The 13287-nt window shown below is 28.9% G+C and overlaps 10 protein-coding genes across 10 annotated transcripts; 7 read left to right on the top strand and 3 right to left on the bottom strand. All coding sequences in view use genetic code 12, as the record gives it.

The window, feature by feature from the left end:
• Positions 1-130: 130 nt before the first annotated feature.
• Positions 131-811, top strand: KGF54_000162 (uncharacterized protein; the record flags this gene model as incomplete). Its single annotated transcript, XM_051762009.1, has 1 exon — positions 131-811. The coding sequence occupies one exon, from the start codon at positions 131-133 to the stop codon at positions 809-811; it is 681 nt and encodes a 226-aa protein (XP_051622777.1).
• A 361-nt stretch (positions 812-1172) lies between these two features.
• THI13 (4-amino-5-hydroxymethyl-2-methylpyrimidine phosphate synthase) lies at positions 1173-2195 on the top strand (the record flags this gene model as incomplete). Its single annotated transcript, XM_051761998.1, has 1 exon — positions 1173-2195. One exon carries the CDS (start codon positions 1173-1175, stop codon positions 2193-2195), a length of 1023 nt encoding a protein of 340 aa, XP_051622776.1.
• A 158-nt stretch (positions 2196-2353) lies between these two features.
• SCO1 (Cu-binding protein) lies at positions 2354-3268 on the bottom strand (the record flags this gene model as incomplete). The annotated part of the gene is made up of 1 exon (XM_051761987.1): positions 2354-3268. The coding sequence occupies one exon, from the start codon at positions 3266-3268 to the stop codon at positions 2354-2356; it is 915 nt and encodes a 304-aa protein (XP_051622775.1).
• Positions 3269-3425: 157 nt separating this feature from the next.
• On the top strand, positions 3426-5144 carry KGF54_000159 (protein-lysine N-methyltransferase; the record flags this gene model as incomplete). The annotated part of the gene is made up of 1 exon (XM_051761975.1): positions 3426-5144. The coding sequence occupies one exon, from the start codon at positions 3426-3428 to the stop codon at positions 5142-5144; it is 1719 nt and encodes a 572-aa protein (XP_051622774.1).
• Positions 5145-5280: 136 nt separating this feature from the next.
• PHO88 (Pho88p) lies at positions 5281-5856 on the bottom strand (the record flags this gene model as incomplete). Its single annotated transcript, XM_051761964.1, has 1 exon — positions 5281-5856. One exon carries the CDS (start codon positions 5854-5856, stop codon positions 5281-5283), a length of 576 nt encoding a protein of 191 aa, XP_051622773.1.
• A 423-nt stretch (positions 5857-6279) lies between these two features.
• Positions 6280-8967, bottom strand: KGF54_000157 (uncharacterized protein; the record flags this gene model as incomplete). The annotated part of the gene is made up of 1 exon (XM_051761953.1): positions 6280-8967. The coding sequence occupies one exon, from the start codon at positions 8965-8967 to the stop codon at positions 6280-6282; it is 2688 nt and encodes an 895-aa protein (XP_051622772.1).
• Positions 8968-9227: 260 nt separating this feature from the next.
• KGF54_000156 (E2 ubiquitin-conjugating protein) lies at positions 9228-9731 on the top strand (the record flags this gene model as incomplete). The annotated part of the gene is made up of 1 exon (XM_051761942.1): positions 9228-9731. One exon carries the CDS (start codon positions 9228-9230, stop codon positions 9729-9731), a length of 504 nt encoding a protein of 167 aa, XP_051622771.1.
• Positions 9732-9932: 201 nt separating this feature from the next.
• On the top strand, positions 9933-11366 carry CBP1 (Cbp1p; the record flags this gene model as incomplete). The annotated part of the gene is made up of 1 exon (XM_051761931.1): positions 9933-11366. The coding sequence occupies one exon, from the start codon at positions 9933-9935 to the stop codon at positions 11364-11366; it is 1434 nt and encodes a 477-aa protein (XP_051622770.1).
• Positions 11367-11550: 184 nt separating this feature from the next.
• On the top strand, positions 11551-12000 carry KGF54_000154 (uncharacterized protein; the record flags this gene model as incomplete). Its single annotated transcript, XM_051761920.1, has 1 exon — positions 11551-12000. The coding sequence occupies one exon, from the start codon at positions 11551-11553 to the stop codon at positions 11998-12000; it is 450 nt and encodes a 149-aa protein (XP_051622769.1).
• A 360-nt stretch (positions 12001-12360) lies between these two features.
• KGF54_000153 (uncharacterized protein) lies at positions 12361-13155 on the top strand (the record flags this gene model as incomplete). The annotated part of the gene is made up of 1 exon (XM_051761909.1): positions 12361-13155. The coding sequence occupies one exon, from the start codon at positions 12361-12363 to the stop codon at positions 13153-13155; it is 795 nt and encodes a 264-aa protein (XP_051622768.1).
• Positions 13156-13287: the final 132 nt, after the last annotated feature.

Here is a 13287-nt window from a genome sequence, read left to right as displayed (position 1 = left end):
ATCAAAACCCCCTTAGCGCATATTTTTTTTCAAAACAAATATTATTTTAAAAATCCAAACCCTTTTTCAATTCAACATAAAATATGCAAAAAAGAATACTTTTTGAATGTTAAAGTTAATCCATTCACCAATGACGTCTTTCGTGAGCGAGCTAATAGAAAAGCATAATGGGATTTACAACACTTCCATCAGTCACCCATTAACCAACGAATTATGTCAAGGTATACTTTTAAATTATCAATTATTCACATACTTAAATCAAGATTTAAAATTTTTTGATTATAGTTTGAATGTTTTGGGTAAAGCATTGGCATTGAGCAATGAAAAAAGTGCATCAATTAGATTAGCTAAACAAATTGGTTGGTTAGCAGTTGATGAAAATGATTACTTCACAAACACATTGAAAGAATTGGAATGGGAACAATTACCAGAAGTCAAAGGGTTAAGGGAGAATAATCTAACATTACCGCAAGTATCTAAATACATTGACTATTTAAAGTATTTGATAAATGACTGCAACTCATATTTAGAATTAATCACGTTCTGTTACGTGATGGAAAAAGTCTACTTGGGTTGGGTAGAGTACAATCAAGAGCAAAACCAAATTGCTGCAAAATTACCACCAAAATTTCAAATATGGATTGATTTACATAATGGTGAACAATTTATAGAATGGGTTAATTTTTTACAAAATGAAGTTGAGAGAAATATACATGATGATGCAAGTAAGAAAATTTGTGAGGACGCTTTTGTTAAGGCTGTGAACTTAGAGACTGAATTTTTTGAAGCTTGCTATAACTATAAGGAGTAATAACGGTTATTTGTTAGTCTTTCTTTATTAACGCATTATATACAACCCCTTTTATGAATTATTTTTAACTTGTATATAACTTACACTAAATCTATTATGAAACCAAAACCTGCATATAAATGATAATATTTTGCAGCTATCGAGGGATGTGATATGCTTTAAAGAATAATTGATGAAACAATAGAATTTGACAAGCTCCTTGATCCTTGCACGGTATGCGATTAAGCTGCAGGGCCGTTTTCACCGATATATATATTGCTACAAATCCATTAAATAATTTTGCTTTGAACTATTTAAAATTTACCTAAAATTTGTTTAGTTTCTTTATAATTGTTTAGTTTCACAATAATTGTTCAGCAATATGACTTCAAGTGATAAAATTAGCTTTTGTTTAAATTGGGAGGCTACACCATATCATATTCCAATTTTTTTAGCTCAATCCAAAGGATATTTTCAAGATGAAGGATTAAATATTGCGATACTCGAGCCATCAAATCCATCTGATGTTACTGAATTAATTGGTTCTGGAAAAATTGACATGGGATTAAAAGCAATGGTTCATACATTAGCAGCAAAAGCTAGAGGGTTTCCAGTTACTTCCATTGGATCCTTGTTGGATGAACCTTTCACTGGTATTTGTTATTTGGAATCTTCGGGTATTACTTCAGATTTTCAATCTTTAAAAGGTAAAAGAATTGGGTATGTTGGTGAGTTTGGTAAGATTCAAATTGATGAATTAACTAAATATTATGGAATGACACCTGATGATTATACCGCTGTAAGATGTGGAATGAACGTTTCTAAGTACATTCTCGAAGGTTCAATTGATTGTGGAATAGGTATTGAAAGCATACAACTAGTCGAATTAGAAGAAGCTTTGAAAAAACAGGGAAAAGATCCAAATGATGCTAAGATGCTTAGAATTGATAAATTAGCTGAATTAGGTTGTTGTTGTTTTTGCACTATTTTATATATTGCAAATGATGAATTTATTGCCAAAAATCCAGACAAAATTAAAGCTTTCATGAAAGCTATTAAAAGGGCCACTGATTATGTTTTGGCTAATCCACAAAAAGCATGGGGAGAATATGGAAACTTCAAACCACAAATGACTAATGAATTAAATACCAAAAAGTTTGAAAGATGTTTTGCTTATTTCTCAGAATCTTTGTACAATGTTCATCGTGATTGGAACAAAGTCAATAATTATGGTAAAAGACTTGAAATCTTACCTCCTGACTATATTCCAAATTATACTAATAAATTCTTATCATGGCCTGAACCAAAAGAAGTTGAAGATCCTTTGAAAGCTCAAGCATTAATGGCTAAACATCAAGAACAATGTAAGACATGTGGTGGATATAGAAGATTAGTATTCACTTAAATAGTTTACTCATAGAAATATATTTTTGATTATAACCAACCACAAAGAGTAAAGACAAGTAGTTACTTAAACAGTTTCACCGTAATAACATTAAATTTTGATTAAGACCCACAAAGGTTAAAAACTATGTACATATACCCTTTTATACTATTAACATATCATTTATAAAGAAATCCAAACATACCTTGCTTTTTAGCTTCAATTTGATCCAGTGGAATAAAAGCCTCAGAACATTGTGTAATTTTTTCAGCACTTTGAGGAGCTAAAGATTCTCTACCAATAACATCAACGAAATTACCTTCAGGATCTAAAACGTAAAAAAATATAGAATGATCAACTAAATAATCTTGACCTGGTTTAACATCTGGTGGTGTTGAAAAATAAACTCTATATTTCTTACATGTGTCTTTAACTGCTTCATAACTACCTGTTAATCCGATTATACCTGGATGAAAATCTTCTAGGTATTTTGATAATACTTCTGGAGAATCTCTAGCTGGATCACAAGTTATAAAAATTGGTTGGATTTCAACTTTATTTTCTTTTAATATATCTAGCATATCACCTAATTTATCTAATTCTTCAGGACATACGTCAGGACAATGACTAAAACCAAAATATAATATTGAAAATTTTTTACCCTTTGGATCAATTAAATTTTGTTCAGTAAATTCATTCCCATTAGTATCCATCAATTTAAATGGTCCTCCAATTAATGGTTTACCAATTTTTTTATTTTGTTCCATTTCTCTTAATTGATGTAATCTAGCTTTTTCCTTTTGGAAAAAATATGTACCTATACCTCCAACAACTACTAATAAAACTACTGCTTTCCATGTTGCAAATTCTAGCCCACTTCCCTTGTTAAAATTTTTATTTGAGTCCTTTGAGCCACCAATTGCTACTCTACTTAATGGTCTTCTTTTCGGTTGTTCTGATGAAGTTGATGATGGTTCTTTTGAAACTTCTTGGAATTTGGTGAAAGTTTGTGAAAATGATCTTATCGTTGGTTGTAGTAGTAGGCGTCTAACATTGGATATTCTTGTCTGTCTAAACAAAGTTTTTGACAACATTTTGCTTTAACTTTGAATAGTGGTATGTTTTTTATGATTTTAGTTTCTAAAAATTATTTACAAAAATTGAAAATTTAATTTACACGACTTTAACATCTTTTGCAGCAAATGATCATCATATAATTATACAAGTATTAATATTTACCGTCTTTCATCAATGAATAAGATCAATGAATTGATAGAATGGGCCCAATCCAATGGTGCCGGGATTTCAGATAATGTGGAGTTCGTGCAGATCAATGAATCAAATTATGGAGCAGAATCTACATCAAATTCAAAAGCATCAATTCAAATACCTCGAAAACTCATAATAACTTGCGACAAAGCGAAAGCTTTATTTGGTGAAAAGATTTACGATGAAAGCAAAAATCATATATCGTTACTAAAAATGTTTATATGTTATGAAAAATTACAACAAAATTCATTTTACAAACCATATTTTGATATACTACCTTCTTTAAAATCAATTGATTCACCTTATACTTGGTCACCAGAAGAAAAATCGTATATTCAAGTAACAAATTTGGGGAATTCACTAAAAGAAAATTTACATTCATTGATAGAAGAATGGTGGATAGTAATAAACCTTCTACCAGAAGATGTTGAAAAACCAGAAGAACATTTCATAAATATGAAATTTTACTACGAATATAAATTTTACAAAGATGAAGATTATTACAACTACTTTAATGAAATAAATTCCAAAAATTGGACAAGCTTTCCGAACTATCTATGGTCATCATTAATTTTCAAAAGTAGAGCATTTCCAGCGTATATTATAGACAAATCATTACCTAAAAATGAATCTATGCTTTTACCAGTAGTTGATATGTTGAACCATAATCCTCAGGCAAAAGTTGAATGGACTTGTAATAATGATTCTTTCGTCTTTCAAACTGATACAATTTGTGAAAAAGGTCAGGAAATTTACAATAATTATGGAATGAAAGGCAATGAAGAGTTATTGTTAGCTTATGGGTTTGCAATTGAGAATAACGTTGCCGATACAGTAGCTTTAAAGATTAAAGTACCAGAGTCAAAATTAAAGGTGCTAAAGGAATTGAATGTGAAACTACCAACCATTGACGATTATACTAATTCAGTATTGGATCAAACATGTGTTGAAAAAGAAAATTATGAGAACGGCATATTGTTCTTCATAAACTCAAATAATGTACCAGAAAATCTAATTCAAGTATTTCAGATATTAGTTCAAAATCCATGGGAAAGTGGTAAAATTTCATTACGTATGAAGCTAGCTGGATTAAATCATCTCAGAGCAGCACTCGCAGCTAAAAATAGTATGCTACAATTAGACATTCCAACAGAAAAATCAACTAAGTACAAGTACATCAAATGGTACATTGAATCTCAAAATAGAATCTATACATCTGCAATCAAGGATATAAAAAGACAGGAAAAGCATTTGTTAACGGAGTCAAAATCAAACCTAATAACCTTGAAAAATGTATATAAAAAAGATACAAAATTCCAACAGTCTTTATTATTTTTAGGTTTCAATTCCTATGAAAGTATTTTAGAATCTGAATTCCAAGATCAATGTTGGTTATTATGGTTGATACGTTGTTATAATAAAGAGATTTACAAGTCAAATGAAGAACTACCTGAATGGATCACAAATCTATTCAAGCATCTTAGAAAAATCACAGATATAACCAGTCAAGAAGTTTTAAACTATAAGCCAATTTTTGATGCTATAATACCTGATTTGGCCCAATCTGTACCTGAAATATACTCAACTGGTGAATGGTCAATTAGTGAATTTATCATAGCTGGTAAATTATTAGATTTGATTTCTTTTACAAGAGGTAAAGAACAAGAATGTATAGTTGTCAATCAAGAATACAATATTTAAGTGGTTTTTAAAAATAGAAGTTTTCTTTTTATCATGCATTATAAAATTTTGCTGTATAATTACATCGTTAAAAAAAAATTTATATATATATATATTGTAATTTATTACATTTCTTTATTAATCTCTAAATTTTTATTTAATCTTGTTTAATACCACCTGAACCACTAACTTCAGCATTTTCAACTGAAGCTTTATCAGTTTGAACACCAGCACCACCAGTTAAAGCTTCTAAAAATCCAGGAGCAGCTTTAAATGGTCTTTTTAAATCACCAGTAGCTGGAGTACCATATAAATGAATTTTAACAATATTTGATTCTAAAGCTGATTTTAAACCAGAAACACTTTGCATAATTAAAGGATTTGTATATTTCATATAAACATGCATAAACCCCATCATTGCTAATCCAGTGAAAATACCTTTAATTTGAGAATTAACTTGTTGTAAATCATATTCTTTTACAGTAGTGACAACAGCTCTTGGTTCAGTTTGTCCAGACATTGGATTTGGTGGTTCAACATATTTTATAGTTGTTAAATCATTTTTAGCATTAATTTTAAATCTTACAATAAAGTAAATTAAAAAAGTTAAAACTTGACATGATATATAAAATGCTCTTGTATAAAATAATACATCTGGATTTTCGAAATCTAATTTTTTAGCAACTTGCATACCAATAAGCATGATTGCAATATTTGTGAAAGCTGGATTCATCTTTGGTTCTTAAATTAGGTGATATCCGAAGTTTTTGTTGATAAAAGAAATGGAAATTCTTTGATAAATTTTTCAGAATAATTTTTTTTTTTCATTATCGCGAGTTCTATTAACAAAAAGATCTTACAATACTTAATTAATAATTTGCCCTTCTTTTTTTCTTCGTTTGAGATTTAACACGATTGCAAAAAAAAATATAATAAATAATTATAATTTGAAATACTTTTAGTATACCAAGAGATTTGTACTTTTAATTATGATATTCTTCAGGGTTCTTTCATAATCTAACCAATTAAACATTGATTTTATAAAGTAATTTCAAGAGTGGTTTACAAAATGGTTGTTCTTAAGGCTATGCAAGTAACTTTTTGACAAATTTGCTATTTACAAATCATTATATATATCTAAATTTCAAGTATATAATTATGCTAATAAATTATCTTCATCAAAAGAAACATCACCAAATTCCCAACAACCTAAATGATTAGCTTTAGCAGATTTTTGAATTTTTAATAATTCATCAACATATTCTTTTGTAGATGGTTTAATATTTTTTGAATCAACTATAGCCCAACCTTCTTTGACTAATTGTTTGTTTATAGTGTAAGATGAATCTTTTAAACTTTCTTCTGAATCATACAAAATACCTTGATAATCAGATGTAGAGCCAGGTAATGCACTAATAACTAAACTCTTATCGTATGTTAAATCTTCTAATGCATATATGGCATCAGTTAAATAATCAGTTGGTTTTGCAGGAGGTAATCTTATATTTTGTAATGTTGTAGTATAATGGAATTTTGGAATAGTGGTGGTATTAAATTTTGTAGGTAATTGACGTAAGGCACTCAAAGAAACTTTATCAATGTTACCAAAATCAATATGGTGTACTTCATATTTGTTTGATGACTTATCAACACCTAAAAATTTTGCACGATAGTATTTACCATCGTCCGAAAATTTAGCTGACACGAGTTCTCCCTTTTTTGGAGGTTTGTCTAAGTTTACAGGTAAATCTTGTGATAATTTTGATGCACTTGGTTGTTGTGAATGGAATTGCTGAAATTCAGTTTTAAATTTTGTAAATACTTGTTTTTGTTTTGGATCTGTTTTGTGGAAATATAATATACCTTCTGAATCAATGTAAACAACTTCAATATCAAAAAATTTAGGTTTTGATGATTCTAATTTTGTGGATTCTAATCTTGCTGCAGATTCTGAAATTTCTTTGCTTAATTTAGCATCATCATGATCCTTCCAAATACCTTTATTTTGAGATTTTGCATTATCTTCAGCTTTTTCCAACACTGAAGCTTGTGGATTAGCACTTATAGCATATTCATGTAATTTTGCAAAACCTTGAGATATAACTTGTTCTTGGATTGGAACTATAGCATTTGAGTTGGTATATAAATTACCAACAAATCCACCTAATTTATCAGTATCATAGATTTCAAATTCAACTGGTCTTTGTAAGAATTTTTTATTTAAAAATTTTAAACCTTCTTCTTGTAATACATCATTTTTATTATTTGATAAACCACCTAATAATAAAGTTAATTTTAAGCCTTCTTTTGGGTTAAATAATTTAACTCGAGTAACGTTTGGAATGTATTCAACATAGTAGCCACTAATTCTACCCTTTTGTTTAAATCCATTGAAAAAAGTTTTAGCTTTTGTTAAATTTTCAGAAGCATCAATAATTCTAGTACCAACAGTTAAAACTTTATTTAAATCTCCATAAATTCCCTTTTTACCTAATTTTTTAGCATCATTTTCTAATTCAATTAATTTATCCCAATTTAACGAACGTTCATTTTGAGTTGCCTTGTTGTGTTTTATAACTGTACCAAATCCGTTGGTTACAATTAATTCTGATAAGTCAGTGTTAGCATATTTAAAACTTACCAAGAATCTTGATTCTAAACTAAGGTCTTTGTTTGCTTCTCTAAATCCATCAACATAAAGATTACCTTGTTTACCAATTACTTGATTTCTTACAAATTCACGAGCTGTTGCAACCAATGCTTGCTGTTTAGATTGATCTGATGTTACTGTTGTGTCATTTGGTTTTGGTGCTCTAATTGATGCTAGTTGTACAGTAATTTCTTCATCTGAATCTGGTAATCTTACTAATAAAGTGTCAGCATTTATGACTTTAGCTATTGTAACATTGGGAATTGAAACACCTGGTTTTAATTTAGATCCGTGTTGACCAGAGCCTGAGCTTTTTTTGGTTGTTGAATTAGCAAATATTCCTTTACCTAATGCTTTTGCAGTTTGTTCAGCTTTTCTTAATTGACTCATTGCAGTTGAACCAATTAAAGTAGATTGCCAATCAACAATTTCTCCAAATCCAGATTCTAATAATTTTTCATGAATATTGTTACCTGATGGGTGAGTAATTAAAGCAATTGGAACACCAGATTGACTTTCACCAATAATTTTTACAGTTAACTCTGCTTTTGTACTTAATAATTTATCTTCAACAAATTGTTTTGCTTGTTGTGCTACTTTTACTAATTGTTGTGATTGACTTTGATCATCAGTTCTTGGAGATTTGATACCTGCCAATAATAATGATGAGTTTGCAATCTGATTTTTATTTACAAAGATATTACCAATTATTCTATCACCACTTATAACTTTTTCCACAATTAATTTCAATGGTTTAGTTTGAGAAGAAATAATATTTTCTTCAGTTAATGGGACTGTTTCAACTTTTTTAACTTTGCTGTTCCAAAGTCCATTTTGTTTTAATTTTGAATTATTTTCAATTTGTTTTAATTCATCAACTTTATCATCTTCTGGTATATTATCTCTTAATTTAACATAACCACTAGATATTAAATATTCAATTAATGACTTAAAAATTGGTGATTGAACATCTCCAAATTCTCTATTACCAGCTTTGTTAAATACTTTAAATTTGATTTCTTTACCAATTAATAAATCACGTAAATATTCTTTTGATTCAAATTCACTTATTGGTTTAACATATGATAAAGTTATAATTCTTTCTGGTGGTGGGAATTGATTTGTTTTTAGTGGAACAACAACAATTGTATCACCACTTAATACATTTTTGACTTTTGCAACAAATAATGACATCTTTGATAAGCAATAATGCAAATGAATGTAAATGTAAAGTTTCAAAAAAATTGGTGGTAAAATAAATTTGGTCCAACACTGAAAAATTATTTTTGCAACCTCAGACACCACATACAAGGCTACCAATTTTTCTCCACTATAAATTTATAATTAACACCGAATAGATTTAAAACTTGATTCCACCACCAGTTCTCCAGATCAAGTCAAGGTTACAATACATAATTAATTCAACAATTTCACAACATTAATCTTTTTTTTTAATGCCCCCAAGATCAACTGCTCATAAACGTCTTTTAAAAGAATATCAATTATTATCGAGAGATCCACCACCAGGTATAATAGCAGGACCAAAATCAGAAGATGATTTATTTAAATGGGAATGTTTTCTAGAAGGTCCTTCAGAGACTCCTTATGAAAATGGAGTATTCCCAGCAATATTAACCTTTCCAAAAGATTATCCATTAAGTCCACCAACATTGAAATTTGATCCACCATTATTACATCCAAATATTTATTCTGATGGGACTGTTTGTATATCTATATTACATCCACCTGGAGAAGATCCAAATCAATATGAAAGACCAGAAGAAAGATGGTCACCTGTACAAAGTATTGAAAAAATATTGTTGAGTGTAATATCGATGTTGGCAGAGCCAAATCCTGAAAGTGGTGCAAATATTGATGCCTGTAAATTATGGAGAGATGATCGAGAGTCATATAATGAACAAATTAGAAAACATGTTAGAGATTCTTTAGGTTTATGATACGTTTTACTAATTGTATAGCTATAACTACTTAATGAACAATATTAGATAAGATAAATAATAGCCCATGAAAAAGCGCACCTAATTGCGTACTGATTACAAATTAAGTAAAAACATGCGCTTATGATCTCTATCAATTTATTCAAATCATAATGATGGACTTAGCATTATGAACAAAACCCAGTTTAGCTAGTATCATCAATGTCGAAAACCCCTAAAGTGACTATAATTGGTGCAGGAATTTCTGGATTAAAAGCAGCTCATACATTGCTACAAGATCCCAATATAAAACCCGAAGAGGTCATAATAATTGAAGCTCAAGATCATATTGGAGGTAGACTAAAAACCACCGAGGAATCACAATCAAAATTGGGTATAAGGTATGATTTAGGTGCTTCTTGGTTCCATGACTCGTTGAATAATAGTACTTTGAATTATTTGATTGAAAATAATAGAATTGATTTAGGAAAAGATGTTTACTATGATGATAAAGATGTTCAAGTTTATTCCAGTGATGGATATCTAGATTCAGGAGACCTTAAGCTAAATAGAGTTTTGGAAGATATTGAGAAATACATTGAACTTTACTTTCACGAAGATATAGACAAAGAGGATATTTCATGTATTGAAATAGTTGATAAATTTTTGGAAAAATATGATCCATTGTTAACTGACGAGCAAAAGAAATATTGTGGTCGTATGATGAGATATTTGGAGTTATGGTTTGGTATAAGTAACGATATATCAAGTGGGAAATTTGCAGTAATGGATCATCAAGGTAGAAACTTGTTAAATAAAAAAGGTTATTATTATTTAGTTGATGTATTAGCAAATGAAATTCCAAAACTGTCTATTTTATTGAATGAACCAGTCAAAACAATTTATAGACAAAATAATAACAAAAAAATTTGTGTTGAAACTAAAAATGGATTAAAAGTGTACTCAGAATATTTAATTGTCACCGCTCCATTATCAATACTACAGTTAGATCAAAATCATGAATATGGTATCAAATGGGAGCCTCCATTATCGGAAAAAATACAAAAATCACTCAAAACTATGCATTTTGGAGCTTTAGGAAAAGTAGTATTAGAATTTGATAATATATGGTGGGATAAAAATCAAGATAGATTTCAAATAATAGCCGATCAGGTATCCACTGATAATTTATCAAAACCATTAAAATCACTACCTGCTTCATTCACTTACCCAGTGTATTGTGTTAATTTTGCTTGTGTACATCCAAACAAGAAAGGGGGTAGTTTAGTGTTTTTAATACAATCTCCTTTAACTGAATACTTAGAATCACACCCAGAAGAAGTTTGGAAGTATTATAAACCAATGTTGGAAAAAATGCCAATAACCCCAATAACAGATCCAATAAATATAATAGTTACAGATTGGACATTAAATCCATATATTAGAGGTGCATATTCTGCAATGCATGTTGGTGATGATGCTAATGATTTAATTATAACATTATCGGGAGAATTTGAAAATTGTGGTATAAGTGAAAAAAATATTAGATTTGCTGGTGAACATACGGTTGCAGACGGTGCTGGATGTGTTCATGGTGCCTATAATAGTGGTGAAAGAGAAGCTAAATGGATATTAAATGATTTAAATCAAAAGTAAATAATTGATGTTTTTATAAATTTTGCAACCAATTTGGTAGCCCATTTTTCTTCGGTATAATTCTTTAATTTTCTGTAACTGTTTCAATTTCACTTTCTCTCTCTCTCTCATCTATATTAATTAGAGCAATACCATTTTTAAAAGAAATTAATTAATTATTTCAATTACTTCAATAATAAAAACAATGTCACAACCACCAATTGATGGAGAAAATGCTGATAATTTGGAAGAAATAGAAATGCAATTTGCTGTGAAAGCAGTACAACAAGCAGAAACATATTGGTCATTATTAGAAAAAGTACCAGGATCAAAATTAAAATTAACTAAACATGATGATCAAATATTTGAACAATTATTAGAGGATTTCCCACAATTTAAAGACAGATCTGTTGCAGAAACAATAGATGAAAATGAAATGAAAAGCCCACAAGGTAAAACAAAATGGAGAGAATTTTGTGAAAAATTCAAAGATATTGAAGATTATAATTTTGGTACTTTATTGAGATTGAAAGCAAGTGATGAATATGGTCAGGATACTACCATGTTTGCCGTTAGAATACAATTTTATGCTGTTGAAATTGCAAGAAATAGATATGGATTAAATGATTGGATTTGTAAAAGTGAATCAAAATAATTTTATAAATAATAGAATAAAGACTGTACAACAGAACAATCAACATTTGCTCATTTATTTTCGAGGTCAACGTAAAGAAATTAATCATCAAGAAAGTTCCCCAATCTCTACTAATAGTCTATGAAGCTTAGCATGAATTAAACCTCGAGCTCTATATAACTATATTTTTTCAATGATGTAAGAGACTCGATCTATATACAGTCTCTTTTTGATTAGAATGAATATTCACGTTAAAGAAATAAATTAAATTGATCTCTTACGATAATTAAAAAATAATTAACAAACAAAATAAAACAATAATTTACTACATCAAAACGTTAGTTACATAAGTAATTATAATAGCTTTGTCAAGAGCTTAATATGCCACCATCCAAAGATAATTCACAACAAATCAATCCACAAACACAATGGAAAAATATCAACAATAATAACAACAGCAATATGTCAAATGGTCAATCACAACAAAATTCAAATGATTCAATATATACATTACCTGGAGTTATCAACTATCTTACGTCTGAATTCACTAACCTAGAAAGATTTAAAATCATAACAAATTTAGAAAAATCAGAAATGAAATATAAAATTTTACATTTACAAGCAGAAGTTGATTCATTAAAATTTATAAAGAAGAAGCAACAATCCAAAATAGAAAGTTTAGAGAGAGAAGTTAAAATATTGAAGGGTAATTTTAACTCATCATCAGAATCTCAAAAAGAAGAAGAAATACTATTACCAGAAGTTGACCTAGATATGATTAAAAAATCAAGACAACAATTAAAAGAATCAATGAAAGAAATATTAACAATTTTAAAAGCACCATCTTCAAAATTGGATCAATTAAACTTTCCTGATAATAATGAGAACGAATTTGAAGAATTGATAGACAAAAATGATAGTAATGAATTTAATTTTACTGGTTCAAATTTAAATAATAATAATCCACCCAAAACTAATGTAATATCGAGATTTTTCAATGAAGGTACTGAAGAAATAGAGGAAAATGAAACAAATGAACCAAAATATATAAATAGTGATGACGTTATTGATGATGTATTGGAAAAAGCTTTATCAAACGATAGTGAAGCAGTTACTGTAATATTAGATGATGAACCAGAAATACGACAAGAACTAGAAGATATGAAATTGAGTTAAAAAGACAAGTATATTGATAATAAATATGGTTAGTTTTTGGAGCATACGGGGTGACTAATACTGATCGTGACCGATTGAAGTTATCAAGGTCCTATAAATTGACAGAATTATTGCCAATACATATTCTCAGGC

The sequence above is a fragment of the Candida jiufengensis genome (assembly GCF_024610255.1).
Source record: "Candida jiufengensis strain CBS 10846 chromosome Unknown scaffold9, whole genome shotgun sequence".
Taxonomy (NCBI): domain Eukaryota; kingdom Fungi; phylum Ascomycota; class Pichiomycetes; order Serinales; family Debaryomycetaceae; genus Lodderomyces; species Lodderomyces jiufengensis.
Note: the sequence above shows the minus strand (reverse complement) of the source record. Positions and strands in the feature narration are given on the sequence as shown.